At 48.8% G+C, this 18,751-nt stretch overlaps 1 protein-coding gene across 1 annotated transcript in view; it reads left to right on the top strand.

Moving 5' to 3' along the window:
* Nucleotides 1-521: 521 nt before the first annotated feature.
* HSD17B12 (hydroxysteroid 17-beta dehydrogenase 12) overlaps nt 522-18,751 on the top strand; it is an 88,091-nt gene continuing 69,861 nt past the window's right edge. The window contains exon 1 of the mRNA XM_077287087.1: nt 522-856. Coding sequence (XP_077143202.1) covers nt 682-856 — 175 coding nt within the window. The 5' untranslated portion in view covers nt 522-681. The remainder of the gene's footprint in view (nt 857-18,751) is intronic.

The raw sequence follows: 18,751 nt of genomic DNA, 5'->3' as shown, positions 1-18,751 counted from the left end.
CTGACAGCACAGGAGTGGAGCACAGCCCCTGCCTTACTGACAGCTGGCACAGTTACTGACAGCACAGGAGTGGAGCACAGCCCCTGCCTTACTGACAGCAGGCACAGTTACTGACAGCACAGGAGTGGAGCACAGCCTTTGGCAGCACACTCAGCCCAGTCAGTCTGGTGCCATCGGCTCCACCAATCAGCACAAAGCCCATTCATAGTAACAAGAACCTTCCAACCAATGAGGTCGCCGCTCCTCTCACCCCTTTTGTGAATGAAGTCGCTGAAGTGCGGGGGTGGAGGAGGCAGGGTTGCTAGGCGACGGGACCTTATCATCCAGTAGGAACCTTTGAACAAACAAAACAGTTAAAAGAATGACGAGGGGAAAAAAAAGATGTGGTCGCTATGACAATCGACATCCAATCAGACGATCAAAGCGCCAGAAAGGCGGGACATGTTGACTGATTGATGAATAAGCCAGTGACAACATTGGAAATTAGGTCCAATAAGAACGGAGAATATGGAGAAAGGGGCAGGTGTTAGGAAACTGACATTAGAGCCAGCCTATGGGATGACGGGATGTAGGCGGGTGGGCGTGGTTCCAGGCTGACAGGATTCTTGTTCTTACACACTGTGTGCGGTCGCGGTTCTTCCGGGTCTCGTCTGGTATCGCAGTAGCACGCAGTGACTGGACATGGCCCCACAGACGCTGCCTGTGCTCTGCGACGGCCGCGGCGTGTTCTGGTGTCTGGGGGTGATAGCGGCCTCCTGGCTGGGTGTGAGGGCCACATGGCTCCTGCTGAGAGGCGCTCGGGTCTGGGTGCTGGGGAGTGGAGCGCAGGTGGGCCCGAGGACCGGGAAATGGGCAGGTGAGTGTCTCCCCGAGCCAGAGCCCGAAGTGCTGCTTCATCATCGCCTGTAATCACTGTCAATCACTGAGGAGGAAACGCAACACACCCGAGAACCTGGGGAGAGGGAGAAACATGGGGGGATGGGGGCAGGACTGGGGGAGGGGGGTAAACTTGGGGGGATGGGGGCAGGACCGGGGGAGGGGGATAAACTTGGGGGGATGGGGGCAGGACCGGGGGAGGGGGATAAACTTGGGGGGACGGGGGGCAGGACCGGGGGAGGGGGGTAAACTTGGGGGGAAGGGAGGCAGGACCGGGGGAGGGGGGTAAACTTGGGGGGAAGGGAGGCAGGGCCGGGGGAGGGGGGGAAACATGGGCGGAAGGGAGGCAGGACTGGGGGAGGGGGGGAAACATGGGCGGAAGGGAGGCAGGACCGGGGGAGGGGGGGAAACATGGGCGGAAGGGAGGCAGGGGAGGGGGAAAACATGGGCGGAAGGGAGGGGGGGAAACATGGGCGGAAGGGAGGGGGGGAAACATGGGCGGAAGGGAGGCAGGAGCGGGGGAGGGGGAGAAAAAGGGGCGGAAGGGAGGCAGGACCGGGGGAGGGGGGAAACTTGGAGGGGAGGCAGGATCGGGGGGGGGGGAGGGGAGGCAGGATCGGGGGAGGGGGGTAAACTTGGGGGGGGGGGGAGGGGGCCAGGACCGGGGGAGGGGGGTAAACTTGGGGAGGGAGGCAGGATCGGGGGAGGGGGGTAAACTTGGGAAGGAAGGCAGGATCGGGGGAGGGGGGCAGGACTGGGGGAGGGGGGTAAACTTGGGAAGGAAGGCAGGACCGGGGGAGTGGGGCAGGACCAGGGGAGACGGGGGAAACATGGGTGGAGGGAGGCAGGATCTGGGAGAGGGGGGAAACATAAGGGGGGGAGGGAGGCAGGACCAGAGGAAAGGGGGGGAGGGAGGCAGGACCAGAGGAGAGGGGGGAAACATGGGGGGAGGGAGGCAGGACTGGGGGAAACATGGGGGGAGGGAGGCAGGACTGGGGGAAACATGGGGGAGGGAGGCAGGACTGGGGGAAACATGGGGGGAGAGAGGCAGGACTGGGGGAAACATGGGGGGAGGGAGGTAGGACTGGGGGAAACATGGGGGGAGGGAGGTAGGACTGGGGGAAACATGGGGGGAGGGAGGCAGGACTGGGGGAAACATGGGTGGAGGGAGGCAGGACCGGTGAGAGGGGGGAAACTTCAGGGGGGAAGGGAGGCAAGACTGGGGGAGAGGGAGGACTGAGGTAGGGGGAGATACATGGGGGAAGGGAGGCGGGAGAGAGGGAGAAAAGTGGAGGAGGGTAAGGGAGGCATGACCGAGAGAGAGTGAGAAATATGGGGGAGGTAAGGGAGGCAGGAGAGAGGGAGAAACATATGGGGGGGGGGGAGGGAGGCAGGACCTGGAGAGAGAGACATGGGAGAGTGGTCGAAGGTGACAGGACCAGAGGAGAGGGGGAAAACATGGGGGGGGGGGTGGACGGAGTCAGGACAGGTGGAGGCAGGCAGGGGGGGGGGGGTGTGGAGGGTAGCAGGACCGGGGGAAACATGGGGGGTGGTGTGGAGGGTGGCAGGACCGGGGGAAACATGGGGGGTGGTGTGGAGGGAGGCAGGACCGGGGGAAACATGGGGGGGGGGGTGGAGGGAGGCAGGACCGAGAGAGACATGGGAAAGTGGTGAAAGAGGCAGGAACAAGAGAGAGGTAGAAACATGGGGGAGGGACAAAAATGGGCTGAGAGGGATTAACATGGGGGGAAGGGACCAGATCGGGGGGGGTGGGAGTGAACACAGGACCTGGGGAGAGGGAGAAACATGAAGTGAGGTGGCGGCAGGACCGGAGGAGACTGGTAATGCAGGGGGCAGTGACTGCGGAGGAGACCGGTAATGCATGGGGCAGTGACTGCGGAGGAGACCGGTAATGCATGGGGCAGTGACTGCGGAGGAGACCGGTAATGCAGGGGGCAGTGACTGCGGAGGAGACTGGTAATGCAGGGGGCAGTGACTGCGGAGGAGACTGGTAATGCAGGGGGCAGTGACTGCGGAGGAGACTGGTAATGCAGGGGGCAGTGACTGCGGAGGAGACTGGTAATGCAGGGGGCAGTGACTGCGGAGGAGACTGGTAATGCAGGGGGCAGTGACTGCGGAGGAGACTGGTAATGCAGGGGGCAGTGACTGCGGAGGAGACTGGTAATGCAGGGGGCAGTGACTGCGGAGGAGACTGGTAATCCAGTTGCTATCACATTGCAGTGGGTTATGAGCTTTGTGGCCATAAAGCATATCCACCGGGCTCAGGCAGTTACCACACGAGACCCTTGCACTATGGCTACATACAGTCTTTTATTGTAGCCATCAAGCTTCAGCTAAAGTCCAAAGAAATGTTGAGTTGCATACAACCTTGTCAGTAGTGCTACAGAAAGTCTCTGGTCTGAGGCGCGTCCTGTAAACTGGTGAAGATTTCATCGGTAACTTAGATTGATTTTCTCGTGATGTGGGAGGAGCTCCGCTGTGACTGAGGGGGGGCTGGAGATTTGCTGTGACTGAGGGAGGCGGGAGATCAGCTGTTTTAGGGCATGTGCCCACGTTGCGGAATCGTGTGCGGATTTTTCCGCACTGGTTTTGCAAAATCCGCAGGTAAAACGCACTGCGTTTTACCTGCGGGTTTTGCGCTTATTCCACCTGTGTTTTTACACCTGCGGATTCCTATTATGGAGCAGCTGTAAACTGCTGCGGAATCCGCACAAAGAATTGACATGCTGCGGAAAATACAACGCACCGTTTCCGCGTGGTATGTTCTGCAGCATGTGCACAGCTGATTTGGTTTTCCATTGGTTTACATAGTACTGTAAACCGCATGGAAAACAGCTGTGAATCTGCAACGGCCAATCCGCTGCGGATCTGCAGCAAAATCCGCCACGTGTGCACATAGCCTTAGGAAAGAGAGCAATATCTGAAGTAGTATGTAAGGCCTTGGTCACATTCCCAACCTAGTTGTGTTTTCTGGACCAGTAGATAAAAAGATAAAAATAGAGCATTTGTTTTGACTCTTTAACTCATTGAGCTTTTTTCGGTCTTGCTTTTTCATTTTTCGCTCCCCTCCTTCCCAGAGCCATAACTTTTTTTAAATTTTTCCGTCAATATGGTCATGGGAGGGTTTATTTTTTGTGGGACGAGTTGTACGTTTGAAGGACACCATTGGTTTTACCATGTCGTGTACTAGAAAACGGGAAAAAAAAATTTCAAGTGCTGTGAAATTGCAAAAAAGTGCAATCCCACACTTTGTTTTTGTTTGGCTTTCTTGCTAGGTTCACTAAAAGCTAAAACTGACCTGCCATTATGATTCTCCAGGTCATTACGAGTTCATAGACACCAAACATGTCTAGGTTCTCTGTTATCCAAGTGGTGAAAAAAAATTCCAAACTTTTTGAATTGATAAATCGGGCACTTCTGAACCCAGTGATACCAAATATGTGTAGGTTTGATTTTATTTTTGTTTTACTTTGAATGGGGCGAGAGGGGAGTGATTTGAACTCCTTATTTTTTTTATTCATATTTTTAAAAACATTTTTTTTTTACTTTTGCCATGCTTCAATAGTCTCCATGGGAGGCTAGAAGCTGGCACAACTTGATTGCCTCTGCTACATAGAGGCGATGGCTCAGATCACCTCTATGTAGTAGAATTACAGCATTGCTATGAGCGCCCAAAGCAATCCGGCATCAACAACCATAGAGGTCTCAAGGAGACGTCTGGTTGTCATGCCGACGACCCCGATCATGTGATGGGGCCACCGATGCACGCATTTCCGGCCGGATGCGCTTGTAAAATGCCGCTGTCAGTTTGACAGCAGCATTTAACTGGCTAATAAGCGCGGGCTGATTGTTATTCCGCCCACGCCTATTGCGGGCACATGTCAGCTGTTCAAAACAGCTGACATGTCCCGGCTTGGATGTGGGCTCACCGTCGGAGCCCACATCAAAGTAGGGGTTCTGCCATTGGACGTACTATTCCGTCCGATGGCAGAAAGGGGTTAATAATAACTAGTGAACAGTTCTGGATAATACAGGAGAATTTGGTGGATCCCAAAAAAATCCGACCTACAGAGGTCATCCCAATGTGGGTGGAGCCCCCTCAGGTAATGGAGCGTGCTTTGTAAACCACCCCTTTATTGAAGCCCTTTGTCTAGGACTGATAGCTGTGATATAAGCGAGGCCCCCTCATCACTGTAGCCTAGGGGCACAGGAGCGGGGATCAGACTTATGACCTGTGATATAAGCGAGCCCCCCCCCCATTACTGTAGACTAGGGGCACAGGTGCGGGGATCAGACTGATGACCTGTGATATAAGCGAGGCCCCCCTATTACTGTAGACCAGGGGCACAGGAGCGGGGATCAGACTGATGACCTGTGATATAAGCGAGGGCCCCTCATTACTGTAGACTAGGGGCACAGGAGCTGGGATCAAACTGATGACCTATGATATAAGCGGGGCCCCCTCATTACTGCAGACTAGGGGCACAGGAGCGGGGATCAGACTGATGACCTATGATATAAGCAGAGCCCCCTCATTACTGCAGACTAGGGGCACAGGAGCTGGGATCAGACTGATGACCTATGATATAAGCGGGGCCCCCTCATTACTGCAGACTAGGGGCACAGGAGCGGGGATCAGACTGATGACCTATGATATAATCGGGGCCCCTCATTACTGTAGACTAGGGGCACAGGAGCTGGGATCAGACTGATGACCTATGATATAAGCGAGGCCCCCTCATTACTGTAGACTAGGGGCACAGGAGCGGGGATCAGACTGATGATCTGTGATATAAGCAGAGCCCCCTCATTACTGTAGACTAGGGGCACAGGAGCGGGGATCAGACTGATGACCTGTGATATAAGCGAGGCCCCCTCATTACTGCAGACTAGGGGCACAGGAGCTGGGATCAGACTGATGACCTGTGATATAAGCAGAGCCCCCTCATTACTGTAGACTAGGGGCACAGGAGCTGGGATCAGACTGATGACCTGTGATATAAGCAGAGCCCCCTCATTACTGCAGACTAGGGGCACAGGAGCTGGGATCAGACTGATGACCTGTGATATAATCGGGGCCCCCTCATTACTGCAGACTAGGGGCACAGGAGCGGGGATCAGACTGATGACCTATGATATAAGCGAGGCCCCCTCATTACTGCAGACTAGGCACAGGAGCGGGGATCAGACTGATGACCTATGATATAAGCGAGGGCCCCTCATTACTGTAGACTAGGGGCACAGGAGCGGGGATCAGACTGATGACCTATGATATAAGCGAGGGCCCCTCATTACTGTAGACTAGGGGCACAGGAGCTGGGATCAAACTGATGACCTATGATATAAGCGGGGCCCCCTCATTACTGTAGACTAGGGGCACAGGAGCTGGGATCAGACTGATGACCTGTGATATAAGCAGGACCCCCTCATTACTGTAGACTAGGGGCACAGGAGCGGGGATCAGACTGATGACCTGTGATATAAGCAGGGCCCCCTCATTACTGTAGACTAGGGGCACAGGAGCGGGGATCAGACTGATGATCTGTAATGTACTGCTATGGATCTGGTCACTCCAGTATTCAAAACACTGCCACCTGAAGGCCATACTGTGTACAACACCCTGACTGATGAAACACATTGAGGCTTCTACACAGCAATAAAGACAAAGTTTTTTTTCCTGTAAAGTGGCTCTTAGCAGCACTCTCTGCCTTTAGGTCTTCTAGTCTCGTGTAAATGTAGTGGGCCTGTCTAGTGTGTGGCGGGGGTTCGTGTGCTCAACTTCTTCAGCTCCATTCATTGTCTGAGGCAGACAGCGGAGTGCTGCGCTCGACTGTTTCCATCAGTCCCATAGATGAAAAATGGAGCGAAGCCTGAGCATGTGCTCCTCCGTTCCACTCAAGAAAGGGCTACAGAGACTTGTTCATGGGATCGTAAGTGAGATTTAAGTAGTCAGACCCCCAGCGATCAGCAAGTTATGACCTACTACTAATTTGGAAAAAACGCTTTAATGGGTATTACCATCTCGTATCACTGGGTTATGCACAATGATCCGAGGAATAAAGGGGTTGTAGAGCTAGTTTAGCACTGTGTAGCAGAGCTCCTGTCACTCTGCAGTGCACGGACCTGCAGCACCGCCATGGTGGTATGCCGCAGCAGGTGGCCGCAGCATCCCTCTGTACGGAATTAATGTGAAGAGGATGCAATGCTAAATCCTTTTTGGGATAGTTTGAGGGATCACAGAGGTTAAACACCCACCGTTGATAAAGTAATTAAACCTTTTAATAATTTTAATTGGAAAGCGTTGCCCCTTTCCATCCCATCTTGTTTAAATTGTGTACGTGGCTCAAATTGCGGACTTATATTAAGGTCTCCTAGCTGATGTATTTAGCATGAAAGGCAATCCAATAATTTGTTAGTACTGTAGGGACATATATTGTATATAAACTGTGTTCGCCATTCTCCTATTCTGCAGCTTGACTCCTATGGAAGTGAACAGAGTACTACAGCGTGCACGGAGTCGTGCTGCACACAGGAGCTGGTAATATCGGCTGCCGGACCCCCACCGATTTATTTGCTATAGGACCCTCTCAGTGTTTATAGTTGTATTAATCGTGATGATGTCACACGAAGCGATGGCGGCTGCTGCTCTGCGCCTGATGCAGCCGGGTAGCCCCGGTCTCTGGATTTAGAGCTCTTTAGCACCATCTAATGGCTATTACATGGAAGCGAATGTAACATGGGAACTCCGTTCAGGATACGACCTTCTCGTCCCGTCTTCTGTTTTTCTGACCAGCGACCGCTTGGGCTTATTCATGATTATTCCTGGTTCCCAGGTGGACATCCATATTGCTCCATCTACAGATCCTTGTGGGTTATTGTTTCTGCTGTCTTTGTATGTAACAGCCCTTTAATTAGCAGCCTTTCTCATCAGACATGACTCCTCTTAAAGGGAACCTGTCACCACGTTTTTGGAAGATGGGATAAAAATAGCGTTAAATAGGGGCAGAGGTGGGCGTTACATTAGTGTGTGTGTTATGCGTTTATTACCCACCTAAGTTGCCGAAATAACTTTGCAAAGTCTCCGTTTTCGCCTGTCAATCAGGCTGGTCAGGTCACATGGGCGTGGTGTCTTCACCCAGATTTGGCGTAGTTTTCCGTTGGTGGCGTAGTGGTGTGCGCATGCCCAAAGTCCGGAATCCTCTTCCAGGGGATTTAAAATAGCGCGGTGTTCGTTATTGCATTGGTGATCGGTGGGTGCGGCCATCTTCCTTTGGCCGCGCGTGCGCAGAAGCGGCGCTCTGCTGGCCGCGGCTTCAGGAAAATGGCCGCGGGATGCCGCGCGTGCGCAGATGGATATCGCGGCGGCCATTTTCCTGAAGCCGCGGCCAGCAGAGCGCCGCTTCTGCGCACGCGCGGCCAAAGGAAGATGGCCGCGCCCACCGATCACCAATGCAATAACGAACACCGCGCTATTTTAAATCCCCTGGAAGAGGATTCCGGACTTTGGGCATGCGCACACCACTACGCCACCAACGGAAAACTACGCCAAATCTGGGGGAAGACAACGCCCATGCGACCTGACCAGCCTGATTGACAGGCGAAAACGGAGACTTTGCAAAGTTATTTCGGCAACTTAGGTGGGTAATAAACGCATAACACACACACTAATGTAACGCCCACCTCTGCCCCTATTTAACGCTATTTTTATCCCATCTTCCAAAAACGTGGTGACAGGTTCCCTTTAAAATGTCCCCCCCCCCCCCCAAGCAATTCAGCGTACATTATTGTCCCAATCCCATTTCTGCCCCCGTGTTTACTGCCGGGCACATATAGTTTTATATGGAGATCATTCAGGGTGTAATAGGAGGACGGCTTGAGTCCTCCATAGGGGGCACCGCGGCTGTACTTATTTGTGGAGCCATTACCGTTGATGTTCATGTTGTGTATATTACGTTCTTCGTGACTTGCTCATTTTTAGGAGCATAAAACTGTATTCGGCAAAGCAGAATTTGTCCTAAATTTCACTTTTTTTTTTTTTTTTTTTCTGCTTTAACTTTTGCATTGAGTGTTGGATATTTTTCTCTTCCTTCCACTTGTTGGCTGAATTACCTTGCACAAAAAAAGCAGCAATAATGAGTTAATAGATTCCCATGTAACAATGTGGGGAGCCACGTATTGGGGTCCACCCGCTACGTGCAGCCAGCGCTCACTGTGCCAGGCAGGACGTCAATCGAGGCAGATTAGGTGTGTAAGCCCGGACTAGTCACCTATTCAGTATCCAGCACACTTATAATCTCGTTATAAATATGTACTAAACAAAGCTGCTGACAGATTTCTACAACTGTAGAAACTGGATAATTCACGTTCGTAAAGCAAAGCTGTCCCAACCTGATCGTGACCAGTTGTCCTGCTGGGGTTGACAGAGTCCCGGCCAGTCCACGCATTGCCGTCCCATTTATACAGTGGTCTGAAGGCACTCTTAGTCCGTTCTTAGGTTTTCCTTCAATGACACCCACCACCAACTATAATTTGCTTTATGGAGGAGAATCATCCAGTGTCTACAGTTGTAGAAATCTGTCAGCAGCTTTGTTTACTACATATTTATGGCCCATGATGCATTTCCCAGACCGCACAGGTCATTTGTGGTAAGATCCGATCTTTCAGACAGTATGGTATGGCTGTCACACTGGGGAGCTATAGATGCAGGTCTGGGCCATGGGAAAGGCTGCGCCCTACACAGCAGCATGTGCGGACCCTCACCCCCTGCAGCGAGGGACATAGATGACTGGCAATAGTCTTGCATCATCTACAGGGAGCCTTAGATGCCGTGATTACATGTAGACGTGTCATAGAAAGCTTCGGTTTAGGTCAGACGTGCATTGTCAATATTGATAAAGTGACACTATTTTCTATGGGTCCTTTTACTTTTTTTTTTTTTTTTAACTGACCGATGGTCTACATAAAAAGAATAAACACCAGAGGCTGTCCTATTTTTGTCTGAATTGTTGCCTAAATTTGCCTGTTCCACGGAATGGCTCTGAAACTTGAGACCGGTCATCAATATCAAACTCTTAGACAAGACCAGCTAAGAAGTATATGTTTAACATGTGCATTTTGCGACGTATTTCTTGCACATAGCGATGTAGAATATGTGAATGTTAGAGCTGGAAGAGACTTCCAGTGTCATCGTGACCAACCCCCGGTTTCATGCAGGACTCACTAACCATCTCAGACAGATGTCTGTCCAGCCTCTGTATGAAGACTTCCATTGAAGGAGAACTCGCCACCTCTCGTGGCAGCATGTTCCAATCATTGATCGCCCTTACTGTGAAATTTTTTTTTTACTGACATTTAATCTGTATGTTCTCCGTTTCACTTTCATTGCATTGTTTCTCGTGTTTCCATGTGCAAATGAAAATAAGGTAGATTCTTTGTGTGAGGATTATATCTTCCTGGAAGTAAAATCTGCAGATAAAGAAGAGCAATTTGATTTGCGCTGTCCTGGTCACTGGCTTCCAGTCCGGTCCTCAATGGCAGCCAGTGTTGACTTTTAAGCCCCCTCATCCTGGCCGCCTTCTTGGGCTGACTAGAACCTCAACACTGTGACCTCACGTGAGACGTAGTTACAAGTAAGCGTCAACTATTCCAGGTGCAGAAGTTACGGCCTGAAGCCTCGGAGGACCAGACGGGATGCCGGACCGGGGTGACGCAAATTGAAACTGCTCATCTCTACCCGACCGGCGCGGACTTTACCCCACGTGGTTTTCTTAACTGCCTTTGTCAGTCTGACGAGGGACCAAATGTAGTAACGTACAGGAGTAAAGCTAAAAAGTTATTCCTTTTAAATAAATTAACATGTAATAAAAAAAAAAGTTAGAAAAATAACAATGTAAAAAAAAGTAATAAAACCTCAAGTACCTTGTATCACATATTATTTACATAAATACACTTTTTTCCCCTATTCTCCTGCATGTTCTCCTTTTGGGGACCGTACGGGCACCTGAGTGACCCCCCAGCACCTGATTGCAGTCAGTGTCCCTTCCCTGTTCCTTTGCGTGTTCATCTTATGTAGAAATCTTTTTTTTTTTTTTTCCTAATGTGCATTAGAGCAGAATTATGAATAGTTCTTTTTGCTTTTTATCAATTGGAGTGGGCGCCATTCATGTGCGGGGGAACATTGGGCTGGATGTAATGTCTTCACTGAGCGCTGCCCTCATGTGTAAACGGTGACTTGATGTGACTGAGCCCTGGAGAGGCCCGGTCATGTGACGCTGGCATGGGCTCGTACACGTGCGGCGGCGAGGGGGGATAGGTGGGGGAGCGAGAGGGAGAAGCTGCAGATTACTCTGTACTTATTCCCATTTACTGGCCACGGGCTCTTAATGTATCTCTGCGCTTCCTCGGATGTGAGCGTAGGTCATCGGGTCTGTACTTTTCCAGAACAATTTAGTAGAAAGTGATCTGAAGCGAGTACAGCCGGGTAATGTCCAGCGTACGGGTCAGGTGCAAAACATAAGGGGCCCCTCTGTACTTCTGACCATACCATGGAATTTCCTTATACGTTCCCCATTATCAGACATCTGAATTAATGCATGCTTTATTTGTTTTAAGTGGATTTTTACTTTGCAGAATTGTGAGTGCAGCTCTTCAGTATGATACATGATGTAACTCAGGATCAGTAATGTATGTACACAGTGACTGCACCAGCAGAATAGTGAGTGCAGCTCTGGGGTATAATACAGGATGTAACTCAGGATCAGTAATGTATGTACATAGTGACTGCACCAGCAGAATAGTGAGTGCAGCTCTGGAGAATAATACTGGATGTAGCTCATGGTTAATATAGGATAGGTAATGCATATACTCTGGAAGGGACAGAGGTGTGTTGTAGCGGTTTATTTCCCTCTCCTCATAGAGAGCACATTAATGCTGAGCCGAGCGTGCATGTGTATGGAGCATTGGCTGTCGGACAGGGAAGAGAGATCAACTGGCACCATCTCTGGTTTATGGCAACTCAAGCCTCTGTTCACATTGCAGTTAGAATCTTCCTTTTGCAATTTCCGCACAACTTAAAGGGATCCTGTCATGTTGAAAACTTTATCTGATCTGCAGATAACATGTTAGAGAAAAGTTGTGGGAAAAGCTTATGTAAAACTTGTCTTTCGTTAATTGCAATTCCCGGTCTTGTGAGTCCAGTGGGTGCTCCTACTCAGAAATTGATGGTCTTTTCTGTATAAACGTGCTTGCAGAGATGGCGGCCAGTCGGACCAACCACTGGACTCTTACAAACATCGGGGATGTTAATGACTACAAGTTATACGAAGTATTTTCCCACAACCCTATATGTACCAGTCTGCTCAGCTGGAAAATCTTCAGAAAATCTGCTCCTGCCCTAAAAGCGGGCTCCCCTGGGCTGACTGCACTTGGACCTCCTAATTTATTGACTCTAATATTTCTGATACGATTCGAAGGGAAGGAGTCTCCTTTAAACATGCTGTTGGTGAGCAAAGGGTTAAACGGGCCGGATTGCTTTGATCTCCGGGATGACACCGGTGCAGGACGCATCGTACAGCGACAAATCAACATGGTACTGTAGAATAAGACCCCTAATGACTGGTGTTAAAAAAGGTGCAATGGCAGCAATTGAGGGATTGAAACTTTTTTTTGTTTTAAGAATGTTATGGATTATATACCATAATTTTGTTTCTCTTTTGCTTCTGCAAGTTTTTTTTATTCTTGCAGTTAAGCAGAGCCCTAACTTGCTGCACAGCATCATCATCCTTCCCGGCCGCGCTCGCCGATGTGTGATCCAGTCTCCGGTATTTCACAGGCGTCTTTCTCTTCCAGCAGAGGAGAAAAAAAAAGCCCGTTCTCTGCAGAATAGAGGGTGCTGGAGAGATAGGAAAATCCTGCCTTGACAACAGAAGCAGCATCACGCTCCGCGCTGATTGGCGCTCGCCAACCTATGAGGCCGCGACGCTCGTTTCTGCAGTTTTGCACAGGTGCAAAATAAGTTCCTGATTTATCAATGAAATATTTGCCATGTTGCCTCCGAAGCAAATCTGTAATAAAACCTAATATTGCCCCCCCATGTATCTGGGCTGCTCCTGTCAAGCAGGGACGGGGAAGCTGCGGGGTGCGTGCTTCGTCTCACGATCTCCCCTCCCTGCACCCAGCACATTAATGATGTTCGAGACGATGTGACTTTATATTATTATTCTTGGGTGCATCTTACCGCTCCTCCATCTAGTCTCTAGATCCTCCGAGGCTTAACCACATTTTGTTCCCCGTGAAAAAAAAAAAAAAAAAATCGACGCCAAATTATTGGACGTCCGTAAAAAGCGTAAACTCAGATTGTCTGAATTGTTATATTCTGTCACCGTGGGGCCTCATTCAGACGGTTTTTGCAGATAAATTATAATCTATGGGGTTGTCCATACATCCGTTTTTGTTTGTGGACTGTGTGGGGTCAATAAACCAAAAAATAAATAAATAAAATTGGAGACCTGTCCAAGTCTCGGATCAAACTTGCCAGTGCAAGTCTATGGCTCCGTAAAAACCGCAAGAGCTCTTGTATTCTCCATTTTTTTTACATTGTAATAGGTAGGAGAAGTTTTGCTATTTTTTTTTTGGGGGGGGGGGGGTTTTGTATGAAATTGATACAGGCGAAAATCTGATCCAAAATGCTCATGAATATCGGTCCTTACTTTACATACGAGAGGAATCACTGACGTCCGAATGAGCCCTAATTGTAAAGTAAACTTTTATATTGCGTTGTTTTGCATTTTGGTACTTTTATTTCCTTTTTTTTTTTTTGGGGGGGGGGGGGGGGGATATTATTACCCCTTCCACACAATATGACTTTCTGCCCTTTCCTCCAAATATATTGTGGGTGTTGCATATATGGGGTCCGTAGGATGGAAATCCCACAAGTCATAAGCACAATTTCCTTCTATTGCAGTGGGTGGTCTGGTATGTGGGGGTCCTTTCCATTAAAGGGAACCTGGCGTCAGATTTTTAGGCGTAAACCAGGGCACTTGTATAGTTTCCTGACATGCCCTTATTACAATCGTCCATTTGTCTGTCTAGGAGAAGGAAGCGGGGCGGTTGTGTACCATGGCCCAGTGATATAGTCATGGCTTATATAACGGCCCTGGGGTGCAGTGATATCTTTTTGCACTTGCTTGTTCTTCTCCTTCCCCCAGTTCACTCTGTGCATGCACAATGAATCAAGACGTATGCTACACCGGCACGTATGCTGCATCGTCACACATGCGCAGAGTGATGTGGTGGAAGGAGAGGAAGAGCACATGTGCCAATGACACTGGAGGGTGGTCGAGAAAGCAGCATGGTAGGAGCTGTGACTACCACACTGCAGCACCTCCCCGGTGACTCCTGTATGTTGTATACAGTCCCAAGCCAATATAAAACCGATTGTAAAACTGCCAATAAACTACAGCGCCATACGCTAAATTTACTCACATGTCCCTATAAAATCAAGGGGTATGGCCTAAACTTTAAAGGAGCGTACCCCGCCCCGCCCTTGGCTTAGGAGACGCACCAGACATGATTGGCTACCACCGCAGTAAAAATGGAGAGGGTCCCCTGATTTCCTGGTGTTTCTACAGTAAGGGAGCAGCGTGACTGTTGGGTAGTCGGAGTATCTTGCATCGCTATGGTCTCACATCGTGCGAATGGGAGAGAATCGCTGGCTGATGGATGGGGAATCCCTCTAACCTGTCCATGCATTGCTTCCAGTTTGACAGCTGAGCTTTTGACTGGTCTTGGTTGGAATACAGCCCAAAACAGGGACTAGAGCCATTTGTGGATTTTATTGGGTTGTTAACGGTGATTGTTGGTTGGCTATGGAGGGGGCTGAAGACTACCACGATGAAGACAAGTCTTTATCTAATTCTCCCACTGGAGCAGACATTGGGTCATTATGGGTCAGGAGCAGGCAATGCGTCAATTCGGGGGGTCAGCCAAGTGTGACCCCCCATGGGGCAGGAGCAGACATTGGGTCATTTCAGGGCTCAACCAAGTGGGACATGTCGGGGCAGGAGCAGATATTGGGTCTTTTCAGGGCTCGGCCAAGTATGATCCCATGAGGCAGGAGAAGACATTGAATCATTTAGGGGTTCGGCCAAGTGTAACCCCCACGGGGGAAGGAGCAGAGTTCGGGTCATTTCAGGGCTTGGCCAAGTGTGATCCCACGAGGCAGGAGAAGACATTGAATCATTTAAGGGTTTGGCCAAGTGTGACACCACAGAGTAGGAGCAAATTCAGGTAATTTTGGGGGCCGGCCAAGGATGACCCCACAGGGCAGGAGCAGACATCTGGCCATTTTGGGGGCAGGCCAAGTGTGACCCCACAGTGCAGGAGCAGACATCGGGTCATTTCGGGGATTAGTTGAGGTGTGACTTTATCTCTGGTCTCGTACATTGATAGAAAACTGTACTACGAAACCTTTGTCTTCTCGGTACGATCTGCCACTTTTTGCCTTTTCTTTTTTATTTCTCCTGCTCATTTCTCGTCCCCCTCCCTCTCCTCATTGCACATCCTATCTAGAGAGCGTGCCAGCGAGAGAGAGCGAGCGCGTTTGTATTCCAGCGGCGTAGCGCAGCCAGACAGGTCTGAAACAGAGTGTTTTATTTTTAGACTCTGCGTTGCCATTTTTATCCTGTAAAAATATTCATCAGTGTCTGTGTGACAGGCCATCCGTTTTCATAAATATTCCAGAGTCCTGCTCCTTTCCATTGCATTAACCTGTGCATCCTGTGCTCTTCTCTGACCCTTTTTTTTTTTTACCCCAGGAGGGGAGGGGGTCCTTCAATTTCACGTATTGTACGTTTTTCAATTCAGCCATGCTTGACGTCACACGGTTCAGTCTCCCCGGACGTCGCTGCTGACGTCGTTGCCCTTTTTGTCCATTCTGAGTTTACGATTTGGTGGGGGGGAGCTTAATGCTAAGGATCAGGGAGAGGAGTGTAATTTTCCATTGCAATTTTTTACTGTCCTTCTTTGCCAAATTATTAATATGTGAGGTGTTTGCAAAGCGACGATCACCTTTCTACAGTTAACGTAAAAGGGCTGCGGCATCAAGTTGGGGTAGTCTGTAAAATGGGCACTAAATCACTTAATCAGTGACGCCATATTATACACTTTTACCGGGAATGGGATATTTTTAATTTTTGTTACCAAGACGCCTAGGTAAGATGAGTAATTAAAGATTTACCCCCAAACTGGTCGGTCTTGAATATAACAGTTGAGTGGAGACTAACGCTATTTCCGGTTTAAAAAAATAAGTTACTCTTTCCCCAACACAATACCAATATTGGCAATTTTGGTCCTTAAGGGTAGCCCAGAAGACCCACCGCTAGTCTGAACTCTGACCGTGATACCTAGACGTCTCGATTCAGCCTTCTCGAAATAGAAGCTGAAGTTCTCAAAATGTTAATGGGCCTGAAAAAAGTTTTGAAATCTACCTTAAAGGGCAATGGCCTTTCGTACTGTAGGACAACCCTCGCATACATTTGAAAACATTTTTCTTTACTAAGCAACTTCGTGGTAACATTGCAATAGTTGCGCCTCCTCCTTTCTAATCTCATAAACTTGCACAATTTTTGTCCTTTTACCCATTATGCCATCTTGGAGTCATGTCTGAAGAATCCATTACCGAACGAGATGGGGATGATCAAGAGTAAAAGAAAATAATTTAGCGATTCTGTAAGAGTTGGTCCAACTCCAAACTGTGTTGGGAAGTCTTCCTGACGGATCAGAATTGGTTCCATTCTTGTCTCTTCCCGCCATGTTTTTTTTTTTTGCCTCTTTATTTTTTGTTCCTCCCTCCTTCCATAAAGGTGCGGGGCGTTGCTCCCGTCTTATTAGCGTGCAGCCCGCATACTTCTTGTCTTTTGTTCTTTGGTAAATGTGAGCTGGCATCTGTTGGGCTGCGTTAGCATTCAGTCTCGGGGAATTCAGCGATTTCTATATTCGGCTTTGGTAGGCCGGTGCCCTGTTTGCTTGAATCAATTGGGGCTGCTATTTATAGCAACAAAGGGGAATTGAAATAGCAATTTTCTTTCTATGTAATGGATCCCCAAGAGAAATACTGATGTAAGTTTTCTGTCATCCCTCTTCTCCTGCACAGTCCCGGACCCCTTCCTCCTCCGCCATCGAGCCCCCCCCAGATCCGTCCTCCATTCTCCATCCCCTACAGACCCGATAGGAGAGGCAGCTGTCATGGGTTTGCAGCAGTATTAATCTTTAATCAATCGGAGTGTTTGCTCTATTCAGGTGTTCAGGAGGAAAAAAGAGAGGGGGTCACCGAAAAAAAAGGACCTGTTCTGAATCTGCAAGTGAATCGTGCCTCGTTTCTGGGCTCTTTTTAGATTTCGGGCAGTTAAGGAAGGGACATGACGAGCTAAAAATATTCCGTCAGCTTTCAGTGTTCCTCCGTGTTTTTTTTTTTTTTTTTTTTCTCCGATGTTTGATTTAGATAAGGTTGATTGGATAGCTGCTAAAAATATCTGTTCCCAGAAAGTTGAGGACAAAGAGAGTAGAATATTTTTAACCCACTACGACGGCACTACTTCTCAATGGGGAATGTCACAGACTGCACCCGTGGCTCCGTGTATCAAGACACTTGTATCTCGCAGTACTACAAGTTCCAGCAGTCTTGTGCAGCTCAGTGTCCTGTTTATGGAATTAAAGTGTTTTTTTCCCATTTGAGACGAATCTACCTATAAATTCAGTTACTAGTAACAAAAAAAAAAAAAAAAAAAAACAGCAAACCCCCCCCCCCAAAAAAAACAAAAAAAACAAAAAAAACTCAACTTTACTTTTAAAACTCCAGTGACACGGGCACCGATCAGCAGAAAATCAAGCATATGTCCAAATTCGCCATGTATAAGAAGAGCATCGGCCGTTTCACGCTCAACTTGCTCTTCTACAGGTCCTTTTTAAAAGCTTAGGAAGCCTTTACAGTTTTTATTTTTTTTATTTTAATTATTCTAATTTACTGAGATAATGACTTTTGGGTTTTCATTGGCTGTAAGCCATAATCAACATTAACAGAAATAGACACTTGAAATAGATACGGTAACTATTTATTTATATATAATGTGTGTAATGGTTAAGTGCACAGCCTATGACATGGGAGACTGGGGTTCAAATCCTGGAAAATAAAAATTAAATAAATTATATACCAAGGCTCCTGACACTATAATACCTAACGGCTGTTATAGCGTAGTGGTTAAAGTACACAACCGCCAACGTGGGAGACTGGGGTTAAAATCCTGGCTCTACCCTGTTGTAAATATTATACCAGTAGTGGTCCCTTGGGCAAGACTACGAACACTATAGTGCCTACCTCAATAAACATGGTGTCACGAACAGAGAGCGAGTCATACTGACTTGGACATCACCCGGATTAACAAGGTCCGCGTCAGATGTTTAGGAAACAGGACAATCTGATGATAAATGGGCTACTGGAACAAGGCAAGAGAACATGGATCTGATGAAATGCTACTATAACAGTAGTCCAAATGAGAGCAGATATATGAAGCGTGGATGGATACAAGACCTGCATGTCCACTGAAACAACTAGTCACCCATCGTTTCAATGTCCTAAAGAGAAAGCTATTATCACAACCCGAGATGGATCAACTGCACTGCAGATCCACCCCACATGAAGACCTGGAAGAACAACATCTGCAACCCCCCGAAGATCCTGATCCAATCCTGCAAATAGAGAGACTAGAGCTGATCTAAAACAGAAGATCTTAGATAAACTAAATACCAGAGATCGACTGCCAAGGCTCAGCAACGTAACACCACCAGACAGTATGCTAGA

This window comes from Ranitomeya variabilis, chromosome 2, assembly GCF_051348905.1.
Source record: "Ranitomeya variabilis isolate aRanVar5 chromosome 2, aRanVar5.hap1, whole genome shotgun sequence".
NCBI classification, from domain to species: domain Eukaryota; kingdom Metazoa; phylum Chordata; class Amphibia; order Anura; family Dendrobatidae; genus Ranitomeya; species Ranitomeya variabilis.
Note: the sequence above shows the minus strand (reverse complement) of the source record. Positions and strands in the feature narration are given on the sequence as shown.